This window comes from Podarcis tiliguerta, assembly GCF_965153285.1.
Source record: "Podarcis tiliguerta genome assembly, chromosome: 14".
NCBI classification, from domain to species: Eukaryota; Metazoa; Chordata; class Lepidosauria; order Squamata; family Lacertidae; genus Podarcis; species Podarcis tiliguerta.
Window position 1 is genome coordinate 18,658,019 of NC_139547.1, and position 17,153 is coordinate 18,675,171.

The window sequence follows — 17,153 nt, forward strand, 5'->3', positions numbered from 1 at the left end:
TAAAATTTAATCTGAACAACCAATTATCTAACATTATTGAGGAAAGCTTTTTGTTGACTTTGTGGTCTACTCTCCCCTTGCATAGGTGGTATCGTAAGCTGTGCCAGAGACTGGATGATCCCAGCTGGGTGCCTGGGCCCAGCCTTATCAGCCTTCAGATGAGGGTGACCCCAAAGCTCATGAGGCTCACCTGGGATGGCTTTCCATTGCACTACTCTGAGAAATACGGCTGGGGTTACCTGGTGCCAGGGAGGAGTGACAACCTGCCAGAGGGGACTCCAGATGCTGACTTGCCTACTTGCCCCTTCAGGTAAGAAGTGCATTCTGGGGTGAAGAGAGCAACAAAGCTGCCATGGTCTATAATTGTTGCTAGTAATAATATTATTTGATGCAGTGCAATCAGTGCATGCATTGCATCATACAGTCACAGAAAAAAGATAGGTCCTTACTCTAAGGAGCTTATAGTTTAAAATTGCTGAGTTTGGAGTGGAAAGCAGCAAAGGAAGGGGTAGGACACAAAGGTAACAAAAGAGGGGAGAATTGTTGATTATGCTTAGTGAATAAAGCACTACTGGGTCTCTGCCACCAGAGCTATACTTGGAACCCAAAAGAGGGGAGAATTGTGAGAGGCACGTTTTAGAAAAAGGATGAAGGTGAGCAAATGCAGTTGCATGCATGGTTCTCCAGGAGATTCACCTCCTTTTGTAGCCCATTTGTTGTACCCTGCAGGTGTGATGATTTTAATCTGCTTCCGACCTAAGCAGTTGCCTCCAAAGACAAGCAAAGAAAGTGCTCTCAGCAGGAGAGAGCTTCATTTATTCACTTTGGTACCTTTCAGGGACCGTCCAGGTGGATTTTTCAGGGTGTGTTCTGCAACATATATTTATGCAGTAGTTGTGGATTTATACTGGATTGTCCACACATCATTCCATTTCATTCATTGTTCTGTGATGCTTTCCGGTTCAAAGAAAGGGGGTGGGAAGAGTTCAGTTTTGAAATCAGTGGCTAAAATCAGTGCAAAAGGTTCAGTCTGCCATCTCGATTCAAAATGACATCCAGTTGTCTCCTGAAATAGATGACAACATACTCTTTGATCTCAGGAACCGTAATGCAAAATTTGCTTTTTTGAGCAGGCCCAAGGTAGATGGTACTTCCTCAGGCTGCCTACAGCTGTGTCCCATTCAGCTGCACTCAGCACACGCAGTTCTGGGTATAGCAGATTTGCTGAGTTTCCCAGGGGCTCCAAAAGATGGGTATAGGGCCCCCCCCCCCCACACAGCTCTTTCTTCTTCCTCCTTTCCTCCTTGTCTTCTTTCAGCCCCACAGTGAATTGCAGTGAGACGTAAGGAATGTTCCCTAGCCCTGGAGAATGACATGTAAGAGCTAGGCCTTGTAAACCAGGGGTGGGGAACTTCAGGACTGGGGGACCAAATTCCAGGCCTCTGTCTCCAGGCCACTCCATCCTCCATTTGTTTTGCTTGAGTGGAATTTGTTCATGAATGGCAATAGTGCCTCTTGCTTGTCTGGGTGTAGAAATGTCGGCATAGGAGCATCTCACTTCTGTATGGCTGAACTATAGCCAATTGCAAAAAGGAAAGCTATTTTTAGGTCTGATATTTGCAAATGAGTAAAGGTGTGAAGTGCTCAACATCCTTCAATGAAAAACTACTTTCATTAAAGTGAGCAGGCCCAGTGCACCAATCTCCTTGTCAGGTAACATTCTTATGGCAAAGTTTAGCATTGCTTTGCAAATGGGATCAAGAAACAGGATAATTTGCTGAATTCAGTGAAAGCAAAACTACTTTCCCCTTAACTGTAGGGTTATTGAGCATCTGTACCGGGAACACTGCAAGGAGAAAGGCAAAGAGCAACCTATCTCACTGGACACCACGCTGGAAGAAGAGCTCATGTTAACAGAAAATAGCGCTTTCTGGCATAAGGTACAAATTGTGTGTCTCACAGCTGTGATACATGATCAGTAGAATTATGTGGCGCAGTTCTTGCTAAACTGTACAATTTCAGGTAACTGGTAAAGGCATTGCATAAGTAATTTTTCTCCATATTAGAAAGAAAACTCACTGGATAAAGAAAGCTAGCATGTCAAGGATGAAGCTAAGCTAGGTTTCTACACGCGAAGAGTTTTTGTTTTGTCACTTGGGAAAGACCTTCTTGGTCAGATGGGGATCAGGAAAATGAGTAGATGTGGGAGGGGAGAATGATCTTAGCTGTTAAAGAGATCTCTTTCCCTCATGCCAGGTTGAAGAGCTCAGCCGTGCGGAGATGGAGATGGATTCAGATCCTGTAACCAAGCAATTTAGTGAGGTAATGGTATACCCCCTCGAGAGAAAAACAGTAATTGAGGGGAAATCGGTACTCATGTATTGCCTAAACCTGTGTGCTTTGAGTAGTGGATCTTGAGACTGCTGGGCGAAAGCCTGAATGAGGGGCTCGTCTGATTGGGGAGGTAGTAGGAAGAGTGTTCCCCAATGCCCCAAACCTTTTGTCTACTCCAGCAAACCTGATGTTAGGTATAATGGGAGGGGAGGAACCATAGCAAATCGGCGGCATCAAGCATTGCAGAATTTTGAAAGCAGCATCAAGAGTTCCTAGAAAGATTGAGAGGGATTTATTTCCACAACTTTTTGGTGACTGTTCCTTTTAAATATGACAGAGGTGGTTGAGACCTTTCTGGCATGGATGGTAAAAACATCATTCAGATAGCTAATCAAGAATGCTTCTCTAAAACTTTTTGCTTTGCCTTTATGAGGTGGGGCATTCCTACATCTTGAGTTGTCTATTTTGTTTTCTTGTACATCCTTGTACATTCAGGTCCAACTAACCCTGCATTGGTTTGCCAACAGGATGAGCTGGACCATTCAAAGAGTCATCCTGATTATCACCATGGCAATGGTCCTTACAATGAGGTCAATATCCCTGGGTGCTGGTTTTTCAGGCTACCTCACAAGGTGAGCAGGAATTTCTTGTGTATAGAAATAAATTGATAATTTTCTCGTTCAGTTAATTGAACTTTAAAACCAGAAATTCATTAAAGTATATATGCAATAAAGTGTCTGTGATATATGGAGGATGTTAAACACCAGACAGGGAATATTCCCCCACCCCTTTAGGATACACTAATTTTTTTCCACTTGATTATTTTTCTTTTTTCTAATATCCTTGGGGGGGGGGAATAAGAGTGTAGTTATGGTTTTATAGACCTCTCAAAGCTATGCACCTTTTCCACTGAAATGAAGCCTCTTATTAAATTCTTTTGGAAATGTAATATTTCTTTTCTGAATAGAACAAAGTATGTGCAAGAGGTGCCAAGTATTCAAATCAGCCTGGAAAATGCAGTTTGTGATCTAGAAGTCTTTATCCCTATTGCCAGATGTTGTGAGTGGTGTTAAGGATTGTTCCTTGGGAAAGGAAATGCATCCTACCCATGCTCCAAAGCATTGCTTCTTTAACATTTCACAAGCGTTAAGGAGGTCATAATCCAGTTATCGGAGTTGCTGCTGGTCAGAATAGAAGCTGCTGGACTGGACCGTTAAGGGTTTCTGTAAGGCAACTTCATATGTAGTAGGGAGGAGGGTTTTACGCTGGCTAATCCCGTTTTATAACCGATACCTTAAGCTAAAGCAAACTTCCATCTCCTGCTGTTAAAAGGATGGGAATGAAAACAACGTTGGAAGCCCATTTGCTAAGGATTTCTTGCCCAAAATGGAGGATGGCACCCTGAAAGCTGGCATAGGGGCCACAGAAGGGACACAAGCTCTTGAAATCAACAAGAAGATCTCCTTTTGGAGAAATGCTCACAAAAGAATCAGGTGAGGGGTGACTGCCTTTAAATTAAATTACCAGTCTGCAGAACTGCATTACACTTTAATCCCCGCTCCCACGCTGTATGGTGATAATTCAAGTTCTTCTTTCAGTACCAAGGTAAATGTGCTTCTTGTGCCATGAACCATTCAGTTTGTATACTTTACTCCAACCTTTAAATTTTAATCTTTTCAACAAGAGAGGAGCCCCTCCCCTGAGTCATCTTCAATTTGCTAAGTGCTATGGGGAGGTAGGTTTTTTTTGGGGGGGGGTGCTTGGTATAGTTCAGTCTTATTACTGGGCTTGTTGAGCCCTGGATAAAATGCTAGCTCAGCTCAATTCTTCCTTTTATGGCCTGCTAAGGGCTTGAGACTTGGTGTGGTTAGGCAAGGAGACAAGGACCAATGCAAGACATTAGTTCTTTAGCTTCTGCTGTTTGCTTTCTGAAGTTTGTTTCCCTTTTGTTTTGTCAGTTCCCAGATGGTGGTGTGGTTGAAGAAAGGGGAGCTGCCTCGATCTGTGACCAGGTACACATACAGAGATGTCATTTTTCCCCTTTTATTTCAGCCAAATTTAGTTACCAAAGTGACTTACAACAACAAACAACACAATATAATTTGGGATGCGTTCACAAGGCTCTTCTGATCTCTAGAAGTAGGTGGTGTGTCTAGGTTCCAAACTTCTGTTTTTCTGCTCTTTCTTCAAAGATCTTCATTCTTACAAATCAGACTAGCAAGTTGCAAAGCTGGCTGCTCTCAGAAGCAGCGTTTTTGTTGATTTCTGTTGTACTACCTCTCAGTTTTCCCTGTTCCTCCCTTTTCCAGCTCCTGCGGAAAAATAGCAGCCCTGTTTTGCTATCTGATCTGTATCGCCTCCAGCTTTTGCCGCCTGTTGGCGGAGAATCTTTTGAGCTCTCAGCAGACAGTTTCTGCACATTCAGGCTGCTCTCCCCTGGCAAGTGTAATGTGTAGCCATGCTGTAAATTATCTGGACTGTGAAAGTAAAAGGATTCTGTTTTGGGAGAGCAGCTGATATTTAAAGAATCATAGAATGGTAGGGTTGGAAGGGACCACAAGGGCAATCTAGTCCAGCCCCCTGCAATACAGGAACCACAGTTAAAGAATCCCTGACCGATTGCCATCCATGTTTTTGCTATTGGGCGTGGGAGAGGGGCTTTATCCCAGATACTAGAGTAATTGCAGGATACATTTCTACTTCTGGCTCACAAAGGACTTGCCTGCTGAGTCTGGTTTATTTAACCAGATTTGCATGCCACTTATTCCATAAGTCTAGATGGGCTAGTAGTATGACTTGGAATAAGTTCTGCGTTCTCTCAAGAATCTCCACCAGGTTATTGGGTTTCAAGCAAATGTCAGAGATGTATGTTACCTGAAGAGTAACAGCCAGTTAAGAGTGATGAATGTTCATGAACAGCTGCTTAGCAGCTACTCCAGCAAAATCTTTTAGAACCCTTCGCCTCTGTAGGATGTGTCGGTTTACCTGCAATCTTAGCTGTTCCTGTCAAGTAGCTACTTGATCACTAGCAAGGCTGGCTTCCTCATGTTATATGAAATGGGCTCGCCCTGATGTTTCTGTAGGCACCCAGACTATGACGAGGAGAATAGCTATGGAGCCATCCTGCCACAGGTGGTAACTGCCGGGACAATAACTCGTCGAGCTGTGGAGCCCACCTGGTTGACAGCCAGTAATGCCAGAGTATGTATGGATTTTCTAATGCTTTTTATGCTTACTGAGAGGGAGAAACTGAAATATAGTTGCCCAAAGATATGTCCATCCTGCTTTTCTTGTCCATAATGAGAATTCCAGTCTATAAGAAATAGACACCTTTGGCTAATTTACAGGAATAGAGAAGCCATTCTGGCAAACGTAATTTATCAGTTCGTTTATTCATTACTACAAAGTCCAATTAGTTCATTAGCTATTTCGATTTTTGGAGCATTGATTTCTAATTACGAGCTCAGGCTATCACTGCTGTAACTAGAAGATTCTGTAATAATATATCCATGAGCAGGAGAGTGCTATTAGCCACTGTGAACAGTGATGGACTAGGTGGGTCTTTGGTTTGATCTAGCAGGAATCTTCTTATGTTCTCTGTGTCTTCCAGACTGACAGGGTGGGCAGTGAGTTGAAAGCTATGGTCCAGGCCCCTTCTGGCTACCATCTGGTTGGAGCTGATGTGGATTCCCAGGAACTTTGGATAGCAGCTGTCTTGGGAGAAGCTCATTTTGCTGGCATGCATGGTGAGCATTTCCACTCACAACGGCCCTTCCCTGTCTGTTCCTTCAGCAGCTGATAGTCAGGGGTATACGTACTGCCTGGGAATGTGAAAGCTCCGTTTAGCTATCATAGCTAATGCTGTGTTTTTGAAATACAGTTTTTTATTGTAAATTTTTACAGTACAGTATGTAAACTACATATTAGAAATTCCACTTTTTGCCTTCTTCAGACCAACATATCTCTTTAAAATAATTTATAGGGGTCTAGAGACTACCATATATTTGTGTCCTAAGCTCACTCAGCCAAGGAGGACAAATGGCTGGTGGTTTAATTCTTTATTGACAAAAGCAGACACTTACAGAAGCTCCTAAGGTGCACAGAATACACATGCACACACACTTCTGGCAGCTACGTAGCTGGCATTTTTTCCAAGCTTGTGCCCTGGCTGAACAGTTGGAGCAACAGTGGGGCATCCCCCAGGGCTTAAGTACCCTTGTCCGACAGTGTGCATTATGGTATCTAGGCAACCATAAGGACTACAAACTTGTTTTTAATTGACATCTGAGGTTCTGAGCTCCATTTTGTATCCAGTGCCATAGTTTGTTCCTGTACAGAATTACAGATACACTTGGCCCCGTTTCACTCCAAGGTCCCTTTTGTTCGCACCCTCTTCAAGACCACACTAACCCCTTCTTTCCCCACCAAAGGCAGCACGGCTTTTGGCTGGATGACCCTTCAGGGGAAGAAGAGCAATGCCACAGACTTGCACAGCAAGACGGCCACCACAGTGGGGATCAGCCGAGAACATGCCAAAGTGTTCAACTATGGGCGCATCTATGGGGCAGGGCAGCCCTTTGCAGAGCGCCTCCTCATGCAGTTCAACCATCGCCTGACACAGCAACAGGCCAGTGAAAAGGCTCGCCAGTTGTATGTTGCTACAAAAGGGATTCGGCGGTAAGGCGCACTTGGGGAAGAGCCCACCTCTGATTAATCAGTTGGATGGTATCATGTTTGTGCTCTGTAGAAATTGCTGCAACCTTGATTTAAAAAGCCTTTGATTAATTAAAACAACAACTTTTAATTGGGCAGTGTATATTTTAAACAACAAAAAAGTGATTAAAAATACTACTGCCTTCAGTTTTTATACAGTGGTACCTCTGGTTAAATACTAATTAGACTGGACGCGGGTGGCGCTGTGGGTAAAAGCCTCAGCGCCTAGGGCTTGCCGATCGAATGGTCGGCGGTTCGAATCCCCGCAGCGGGGTGCGCTCCCGTTGCTCGGTCCCAGCGCCTGCCAACCTAGCAGTTCGAAAGCACTTTCGGGTGCAAGTAGATAAATAGGGACCGCTTACTGGCGGGAAGGTAAACGGCGTTTCCGTGTGCTGCGCTGGCTCGCCAGATGCGGCTTTGTCACACTGGCCACGTGACCCGGAAGTGTCTCCGGACAGCGCTGGCCCCCGGCCTCTTGAGTGAGATGGGCGCACAACCCTAGAGTCTGGCAAGACTGGCCCGTACAGGCAGGGGTACCTTTACCTTTACCTTTTACCTCTGGTTAAGAACTTAATTCGTTCTGGAGGTCTCTTCTTAACCTGAAAATGTTCTTAACCTGAAGCACCACTTTAGCTAATGGGGCCTCCTGCTGCTGCTGCGCTGCCAGAGCACAATTTCTGTTCTCATCCTGAAGCAAAGTTCTTAACCCAAGGTACTATTTCTGGGTTAGCGGAGTCTGTAACCTGAAGTGTATGTAACCCGAGGTACCACTGTTATCTGGAAAGAACCATTCCATTTCATTGGGGGAAATGGCTCTTCTCTGGTGGTGCCTTAGGGTCAGTCCAGTCTAATTAGTATTTCGCTTGTCTTTGAGAATGTCAGTGAACATAGCGATGGGTCAAGTAGACATTGGGTACTTGGACTTTCAAGCAGCTTTTGGTGCAGTACCGCACCAAAGTCCTGAGTAAGCGTAGCAGTCATGGGATAAGAGGACAGGTCCTCTTATGGATCAGTCACTGGTTAAAGAATAGGAAGCAGAGCTCGGGAATGAATGGACAGTTCTCAGAATGGAGAGATGTAGAAAGTGGAGTCCCCCCAAGAATTGGTACTGGGACCTGTGCTTTTGTTCATAAATGATCTGGAATTAGAAGCAGTGGGGAGGCCAAGTTTGCTAATGACACCAACTTTTTCAGGATGATAAGAGGATATTGTGTGAGGAGAGTGGGGATGTTTCTTTCCCAGATCATGTGACTTAGCTCTAAACAGTTTACCCTCAAGGCTATTTGCTCACTCTCAGTTCCTGTTTGGCTCCAACTTGAACTATTGCCTGAACTGCCATGCTGAAGGTCCTACTTAGTTTGGACTTTGGGGGTGTTTTGTGTTGGCAGTTTTGGGTCCTCCCAACTCCTGTGGTTTCTTATTCCAGTCTCCTCTTACAGCTGCTATCTGTCCGAAGAAGGGGAATGGCTGGTGAAAGAGCTTGGCATTCCTGTAGAAAGGGAAGAGGATGGTTCTGTGTCCCTGGAAGATGTGCGGAAGATAAAGAGAGAAGCAGGAAAATGGTAAGGTGTTTTCTACTGGAAAGTTGTGCTTGAGCTAAAGCCAGGGCTGTTGGCACTAAAGTAAAATAAAACTTTAAAAAAAATCAAAATTCTTTGCCATGGTCATCTAAACTCCATACCACAAAAATCTACATGCTTCTGCTCCATTTTACTCAGTTCCTTCTGCTGGTCACAGAGAAAGGCAAAAGTTTATGTGGGCCACTGGAAAAATTATTTAGCCATCCTTGTGGCTTCTGAGTATCACTAAGCACTCTTAGCTAAAGGGTCACAAATGTGTTTTGGAACATGGAAATCCTTGAGAAGCTGAAGCGTATCCCTCCTATCACCACATAATGTCTTTCCCTCCCACCACCCCCAGTGGTGGGGTGGCATATGTGCTGTAGCTATTCAGTTCTCCTTTGGATTTCAGAAAAGTCTCTGGTGCTTTGCAGTTTTATGGGATACCAGAACATAACTGGGTTGTGAACAGCCATGGCCTTTTCTCCAGAAGATGATGAACTTTTAGAGATAATTTTTGACGTTCTCTCTTACTAAAGGAGAGTAACCCAAAACAGATTATCTGTTCCCATTCATGGTCAAGGCACAGTTTTTGCAAATTAGGCAAGCTTGAAGCATCCATAGGGAGGAGTCCTTCCCCCTGCCCCACCCCTTGCCTGCTCAAGACAAGGCATTTATCTGAGCAACTCTTATCACTGGTGTCAGAGCTGGCTCCAGGTCCCAGCTCACAGAGGACCAACGCTAGCAGGTAGTAATGTACAAAAGTCTTTATTGAAGTACAGTTTCCATTTTCAAGCCGGAGCGCCCCAGCTCTACGTCTAGGGTTTAGACCGGCGAAGCTCCATCTGAATCTCCGCCCCCTGTACACCAGTTTAAGACTCTAGCCTTACTCCACCTCTTCCGTCTCTCCTTTCTCCTCTGGGTCCTGCTACCCCCCGGGGTTCCTTCCTTCCTGGATTCTTCTGACGCTGAGGTTGACCCCCCTGACTCCTCCCGCTCTTTTCGGCGGGCTTTGGGACCTGGCTCCCTATCCGGGCTGCCAACTGTGCCGCCCTCCTGTACATTTGAACTTGGCGCGCGCGCCCAGCCTTCAACCTTCCTCTCGACCGTTTCCTCGCTCCCCGATGGAGGCGTGGCCAATCCTGCCTCATGTCCTCCCGCTGTCAGTGCGCCGCCTGATCCCGATGCCTGGGACTCCTCCCCCCTACTGCACTCTGGTGTGGACGCTGGTCCTGATTTCCAACTGCTGCTCTCTGAGTCCCCTCTGGCCCCTTCTTCCTGGGGTGTCCCCCTAGGCACCCCCCTTGCCCTGACCATGGGAGCCCCTTTCTGTGAATCTTCCGATTCGCTGGAAAGACTCAGAGACCTTGGACCGCTGTCATCGCTGACATTTCCTTCGGACTCCTCCCCCTCGCTCTCCATTTCCTCCCTTTCCTGTGCCTCTGCTCCTGAACCCCTGACATCCATCCCCCCCTCGAAGCCCCCCCTTCCCCCCTCCCCTCCTTCAGGTGTGGATGCTGGGTGCTCCGTCGTTGTGGGGGTGAATGGCGGATACAGTTCGTCCCCCTTGGCGTGCATCCAGCCGGATAAGTCCGGCTCGTCCTCCGTGCTCTCGCCGACCTCGATTTCCTCTGCTTCCATCTCTTGGCTGCCGTGCTCGAACCCAAGGTCCTCCCCCAACACGTCCATGTCCGTCTCTCCCCCGGTCACCTCTGGGGCCGTTGCCTGCCAAGGACCCCCCAGCCACTTCCTGCTCCACTGCTCCTCTGGTCGATCGTCCCACCAATAAGAGCGGTCTGAGGCAGACCCCGAGGGCGATCCCTCCGGGGAACGTGTTTCTAGTGCCGGTTCTTCGTCCGAGGTGAACCCCTGGAACGTGCTGGCTGAAAGTGTGGGTGTGAAAAGCCAGTCGTCGAAATACGCGGCTGGCATGGGCCTGTGTGGGAACAAGGCATGAAACTCTTCCTTGAGAAGAGGCTCGTCCAAGGCATAGTCCGGCACCCAACGGTTGGCGCTGGCCAACCCTGCCTCATGTCCTCCCGCTGTCAGTGCGCCGCCTGATCCCGATGCCTGGGACTCCTCCCCCCTACTGCACTCTGGTGTGGACGCTGGTCCTGATTTCCAACTGCTGCTCTCTGAGTCCCCTCTGGCCCCTTCTTCCTGGGGTGTCCCCCTAGGCACCCCCCTTGCCCTGACCATGGGAGCCCCTTTCTGTGAATCTTCCGATTCGCTGGAAAGACTCAGAGACCTCGGACCGCTGTCATCGCTGACATTTCCTTCGGACTCCTCCCCCTCGCTCTCCATTTCCTCCCTTTCCTGTGCCTCTGCTCCTGAACCCCTGACAACTGGGTTTTAATGCCTTGCTTTTGATTAACTTGAATTTTTCTTTCTCCACTTTAAGTACTTAGTGGTACAGGACCCAGGGTTTAATTTTGGATGGTGGCTTTAATTTGTGAGGCCTACAAGTAGAGACTGCTACAAAACTTCTGCAATGTAGGTGGGAGAAAGAGAGATGTCTAATAGAGAAGAAATAGGTGGGCTGGAGTTCCAGCTGCATTTTCCATGCTGCAGAGAAAAATGTCAGGAATCGGGTAGCTGGTGACGGAGTAAGCACAATCCATGCACCCTGGTACCTGCACCTTGACAAATCCCTAAACAGAAGTCTGTTGCTGAATGACTTGTTCAGTTCTTATGTTCTTCATATTGCAGGTCTCGAAGGAAAAAGTGGGATGTGGTGAACCGACGAGTGTGGGCCAGTGGGACAGAGTCTGAAATGTTCAATAAACTGGAAAGCATTGCCATGTCAGAATCTCCTCGCACCCCTGTGCTGGGCTGCCACATCAGCAGAGCATTGGAGCCAGCTGCTGTCAAGGGCGAGGTGAGAGGGAACCCTCTTGACTCTGACCTCTTGACTCTGAATTCCAGCCCTTGCTTCATTACAGTGTGTTTTGGTGGCAGCAGTAATTTGCCCAGCTTGCATTGCGAGGGTTTTCACTGGAAAGGTGGTATTAGGTGAACGGGAAAGGAAAGATGGAGGTATCTAGCCAATGACCAGCAACACGTAGGAACAGAATTTCATTTAAATTCTCCAGCTGCCTGTATGAAGCAGAGCATGCAGCTAAAACTCTTGCTGTTGGGTGTTTTTCCATGGTGTGCTTCATGCCACACAGAGCATGCCAATATTCATGTACATGATGTTATTGTGCATGCTGAAGGCGGGTGGGGGGGAGGTGCATTCCTTTCCTGGTCTATGATTGTGGAGAAAGGCTGAGAATGATTCTGGCAGCCTTCCCAACAAGAACAAGAGCTGTAATGCAGGATTTCACTGCCTGCAGTGAGTCAAAATCACCACTAGACAACCAGGCAGGGGAGATCTACAAGGGTTAGTAATTTATTATATAACAACAGAAAAGCAACACATATTTGCAGGAGGTTGGATAGTAGAAATTGTACACCTAGTATTGTAAGTCTTAAAGTTACAGTGGTACCTTTAGTTACGAACTTAATTCATTCCGAAAGGTCCGTTCTTAACCTGAAACTGTTCTTAACTAGAGGCATGCTTTCGCTAATGGGGCCTCTTGCTGCTGCTGCGCCACTGGCACACGATTTCCGTTTTCATCCTGGGGCAAAGTTCTCAATTTGAGGTAATTTTTCCAGATTAGCGGAGTTTGTAACCAGAAGCGTTTATAACCTGAGGTGTTTGTAACTCAAGGTACCACTGTATTTGGAAGGTGGTTGTACTTTTTGGTTATCTGCAAGTAGTGTAGCAAGCTATGTCGTGGATTAAGTGTTTGCAACAAGTTGTCTTTTCCATGCCAAGTGCTTTCATTGTAACTCTATGAGCAGTGCAGGTTCCAAGCCACCTTAAAAATGTGTTTGGCAAATTCATATATTGTGCAGTAAAGATCAGGGCTCAATAGTTTTCAGTGGTTGTGTACATTGATATGCTGGTCATGCTTTTCAAGATGCAGGCAGCCAACAAGAAAAGCAAGAGGTTTACAATAGAAAACAGTCTCTCTCTCTTCCAGTTTATAACCAGCAGAATAAACTGGGTGGTCCAGAGCTCGGCTGTAGATTACCTGCACCTGATGCTTGTGTCAATGAAATGGCTCCTTGAAGAGTTCAACATTGATGGGCGGTTCTGTATCAGCATCCATGACGAAGTGCGATACCTGGTGCAAAGTGAGGATCGCTATCGGGCAGCTCTCGCCCTGCAGATCACGAACCTCCTTACACGGTAAGCACCATTTTTGTCATGGCATTCCACAGGCCAATGTTCAGGATATCTGTTCAGCTGGAAAATAAGTGATCGCCTGACAGATTTCTTATAATACTTGCCTACCTTCCATGGCTGAGAGCAAATGTATGAAGCAGTTGGGAAAGCAACTACGTAGAGAAGACATAGTATCAAATTTGGGGTTGTGGGGTTCTCCAAATCTTTGCAATAAATACTTTTTCTGGGTAGAGTGAACGAGGTGTCCATCCCATAATGTATTAAGCCGTTTCCACCTGGGAGATGTGAGGAACCACATGACCAGCTTTTATAGACTATCCTTCTCTGGTGTGTCATTCCTGTCCTTGCCTCATGTTTCTGTGAGTTCTGGCTGGGGGAAAAGCGCTGACTGTCCGAGGCATTATGCCTCTGAATATCAGCTGCTGGCAATCACAAGTAGGGAGAGCACTACTGCACTCAGATGAGTTTGGGTGTCTTAAAAAAAAAAAGAATTGTAAAAGCATGTGAGGATTTAGGCCTGTAGTTGATGTGATAACTGAAAGCTGACAGCTTTCAGAAGAATTTCCTAAATCTGTACTACTCGCATTGCTTGTATTTTCAGGTGCATGTTTTCATATAAACTGGGTATTCAAGATCTGCCTCAGTCAGTGGCCTTCTTTAGTGCTGTGGACATTGATCGGTGCTTAAGGAAAGAGGTGACGATGGATTGTGTCACTCCATCTAACCCAACAGGGATGGAAAGAAGATACAATATTCCCCAGGGTGAGTATTGTGCCATTTTCTTAATTCTAGAGAAGCTAGCACCTCCTTTTCTCACAGAAATATTATCTGAATCCTGGTGTGCTACTACTGAATAATAATTTATGTCTACTCATTGGAATAGCCATATAAACCAGGAGCGCCATATATATTGATCCACTTTGCATATAAGACTAAGCCAAACCATGGTTCAGCACCAGTGAGTTCGTTCCTGGAATGAAGATCATAGTTGCTGTGCTACTTCCCAGCGAAGGGTAGCTTGTCTCTCATTCTGGATGAACCAGTTTGTCTAGAGTGAGGCAAACCACAAGACTGGCTTCAGATGCAATACGGGAAGCACAGCAGCAAGACTGACATGAGCACAACAGCCATGATCTGCGCTTTGGGAACCCATGACTGTTCATTTGCACTAAGCCATGGTTTTATGTGCTAACTAGACCATCCCCAGTGTGTGGTTTTGGCCAAAAACTTGTAAATGTCCTTTTAAAGCCTTCCAGTTCAACAAGGCTCTGCTTGGATCTCCTTTCTCCAGAATTTGTCCTCAGAGTGAGTCCAGGAGCCAGGCTTGCACTTGCATGTTCCCTTCGCTATGGGACGAAGAGTGACCAAATAGATCCCTATCTGCTTCTGTAGCACTGGGGCTGCCACTCCTCCTTGTGTTGCTCTGCTACACCTCTTCTTTACACAAGCACCATCACTGTTGCAAGGCTCATTCCCTTAATGACAAGCAGCCCTCATTCAGCCAGGCCACTCACTCATTTAGATCTCGGGCTTCCTTGTTGTATGTGTGTGTGTCCACATGCAAGTAGGCAGCGGTGACACAGGGAACATGGGAAGGCCTTCCTGGGCCACCTGCCTGCTCACTCACCTCACCTGCTGTTGTCATGTTGTTTGTGTTGCTGCCACAAGAACTGCAATATGATAACACCTTACATTTTTGTGCAAGTAGAAAGACAGCCCTATTACCCAGCAGAAAACCTCACTCAATTCACTGACACTTATACTTAGGTAAGTATGCACAGCAGCCTTAGTTTCCCACAGAAAGGAGAGAGTCCATCTTCACAATAACTGTGGGATGTGATGTCCCAGTCAGTCTTTGTTTCTTTGCCCAATGTAACATTTTATTATGCTTTGATACATTTGCATAGGGAAGCCGTTCTGCAACATCTGGCTTTCCCATATTGCTTGTTCTCACTCCATCAGCTCTAGGCTTGTTATCCAGCCACTGACTGGAAATAGTGCAAAGGTACAGTGTAAATAACAGAGTGCTTACAAACACTTCAAGATGAAATCTTGTCTCACAAGTAGTAATTATGCTCAGCACTTGACATAATCACTTTTTAATTGGCGTGAATTAATGAGTGTTTAAACAACTTCTAACTAAAGCTTGTTAATTATTGAGCTGCAATGGCAATTTTGTTCCAACTATGACAGCTTGAGAAGAAACCACTGCAGGAGAAGGGTTCATGTATTTTATTAAATTAAGCTCTGGCAGGAATCCTTTAAAGCAAATCTTTTAGGGAAAATGCATTTTAGAAAAATGGCGGTCAGTCCTAGATTTAGGAATATTCTCCACCATTCTCTTGTAATATCAGTAGTTTTGGAATAAACAGTGGTGTTGATTACTTGTTCTATTCCCTTCCCAGCTTGCTAGCTATTTCAAGATCAACAAGTAGATCTCAAAGTGGTTTTCAGTATCTGTTATGTGGCTGGGGGGTGTAAACATGACTATTTAATTTCTTTCAGGTGATGCTCTTGATATATATCAACTTCTCAAAATAACCAAAGGGTCATTGCAGAAACAAAAATAGGGTGCAAGACTTCAACTGACGGGAAACCTACCAGCTCAGTGAATCCTCCCAGAAGCAGCTTAAGCAAGGAGACCTGCCCACTCCCTGTGATTTGCACTTTTTCACTGAGAAGAGGGAGAAGACTTCAGGGCTATCATTAAAACAGGCTACAGCTGCAAAGGTGAATCAGTGACAGAACATCCAGGAGGACAGATTGCACTTTAACTGGGCTGTGCCGGGATGGTTATTCAGTAGCCTGTTGTGGTACAAGCATTCAGAGAATTGCATGTCATTCGTATGGCAAGCAGAAACCTAATTAAAGCCCATCTTAAAAATGAAACTTTCATCTTTCTCCATTAATGCTTCACAGGGCAAGCAGAACCAAGCTACAGTAGTCACTTGGGAATGACCAAGGCAGCTCTTATTTTTTACGTCGCCTCTTAGTTTTGGGTTCCTGGCTGGTGTTGGATTGGGTAGATGCAGTGCTCTAAAAGAGATGAAAACAGGCTATTAGTAAATGCGCCAGAGGAGTCCTGAGTTACTGAAACACAATTTTAAAACCTGCTGTTTAAAGCAATTTTTACTCTGAAAAACACCTCTGAAAATTAACTTCTGCTAGAAAAGTGTCATGTTCTTCATTTTTGTCATCTCATTAGCATTCATGTGTCTTCCTCACCCCCACAGAGGCTGCTGAGACTCAGTGGTAAAATTGAGTAGTCAGGATGATGCAAAGGGATATTCCCCACACTTCAAAACAAGTTGCCATTGTACAGAAATGGGTATTTACCATTAGCATACAACTGACTAAGCTTCATATGAATTTCATAGAAGGCACTTTGGAAGTGCAGATTTACATTTATATTGGCAGAAAATAGATTGCATCTTTTTAGAATGTCTACTACTGACCTGGCCGTTGGCTGGCTCATTCTCCCTATCTTCAGCATTTTGTTCCTGTAGAGCGTTCTCCAAAGTGGACACATTGATACGGAAGTCCCGGGAGGTGCTCAGTTTCATATATTGCATCAGGTTGACCTGCAGCAAGCAGCCCAAGAGGTAGTCAGAGTGAAAGCTTGCACCACCTATAGGCATAGCTTATGAAAACTTAAATGTAGAAGCAAAAAAACCCCAAGTTTATCCACAACCTTTCATCACAAGTTGCCTCAAAGCCATTTACATACTGAAAATTACAGAACACAAATAGTAAGATATCAGTAGTAAAAATCACAGTGTCAAGGCTCAAAAAGTTAGTGAAAACATGTACTTTTTTGTGCCAAAAGTGACTCGGACCATACCGAACCAATATCATAAATATTGGATACATAAAGGAGCAGGTGTCCCTTGTTCTAAGATCTATATCCCTGATGAACAGCACTTCGAAGCACAGAAGGTATTTGTCTATTTACAGAAAAGATTACTAATTATTACAAACATTACTTTTATTCTTTTTGTGTGTATTCCTTGCAAACGGTAGACACAGGCCTTTCTGGGTTTCATCTTGGGTTCTAACAGACGTGACTCATTGCACCAAAGTATTTGAAAAAGATTACCAATGGCATATACAAAATGTATCTGATAAATGAATAGTCTATTCAGCAAGGACAGTCCTTCATTTGAACTGCTTAGCTTTTTAAGTGTCAATAAAAATAATAATTCAATTTCCTGTTAACTTGCATAATTTTCATGGAATCAGAGTTGGAAGGGACCATGGGGGGCATCTAGTCCAACCACCTGCAATTCAGGAATCTCTTGGCCCAGTGTGGCCCC

The 17,153-nt window shown here is 45.4% G+C and overlaps 2 protein-coding genes across 5 annotated transcripts in view; one reads left to right on the forward strand and one right to left on the reverse strand.

Annotated features, from left to right (window-relative positions):
- The window catches only part of POLG (DNA polymerase gamma, catalytic subunit), a 29,577-nt gene extending 12,533 nt beyond the window's left edge, over window positions 1-17,044 (forward strand). Inside the window, exons 10-23 of the mRNA XM_083411847.1 lie at window positions 86-310; window positions 1,820-1,940; window positions 2,257-2,322; window positions 2,862-2,966; window positions 3,667-3,827; window positions 4,293-4,346; window positions 5,418-5,535; window positions 5,945-6,080; window positions 6,765-7,011; window positions 8,487-8,609; window positions 11,316-11,484; window positions 12,635-12,843; window positions 13,442-13,602; window positions 15,346-17,044. Coding sequence (XP_083267973.1) covers window positions 86-310; window positions 1,820-1,940; window positions 2,257-2,322; window positions 2,862-2,966; window positions 3,667-3,827; window positions 4,293-4,346; window positions 5,418-5,535; window positions 5,945-6,080; window positions 6,765-7,011; window positions 8,487-8,609; window positions 11,316-11,484; window positions 12,635-12,843; window positions 13,442-13,602; window positions 15,346-15,410 — 1,960 coding nt within the window. The 3' untranslated portion in view covers window positions 15,411-17,044. The remainder of the gene's footprint in view (window positions 1-85; window positions 311-1,819; window positions 1,941-2,256; window positions 2,323-2,861; window positions 2,967-3,666; window positions 3,828-4,292; window positions 4,347-5,417; window positions 5,536-5,944; window positions 6,081-6,764; window positions 7,012-8,486; window positions 8,610-11,315; window positions 11,485-12,634; window positions 12,844-13,441; window positions 13,603-15,345) is intronic.
- The window catches only part of FANCI (FA complementation group I), a 29,164-nt gene continuing 27,068 nt past the window's right edge, over window positions 15,058-17,153 (reverse strand). For 2 of the 4 annotated variants that reach the window (XM_083411844.1, XM_083411845.1), the window contains exons 38-39: window positions 16,296-16,421; window positions 15,058-15,876 (exon numbers count right to left, since the gene is read on the reverse strand). In XM_083411844.1, the coding sequence (XP_083267970.1) occupies window positions 15,811-15,876; window positions 16,296-16,421 (192 nt within the window). In that variant the 3' untranslated portion in view covers window positions 15,058-15,810. Of the gene's footprint in view, window positions 16,422-17,153 lie in introns of all 4 variants that reach the window. The other 2 variants (XM_083411842.1, XM_083411843.1) reach the window with 1 other exon arrangement.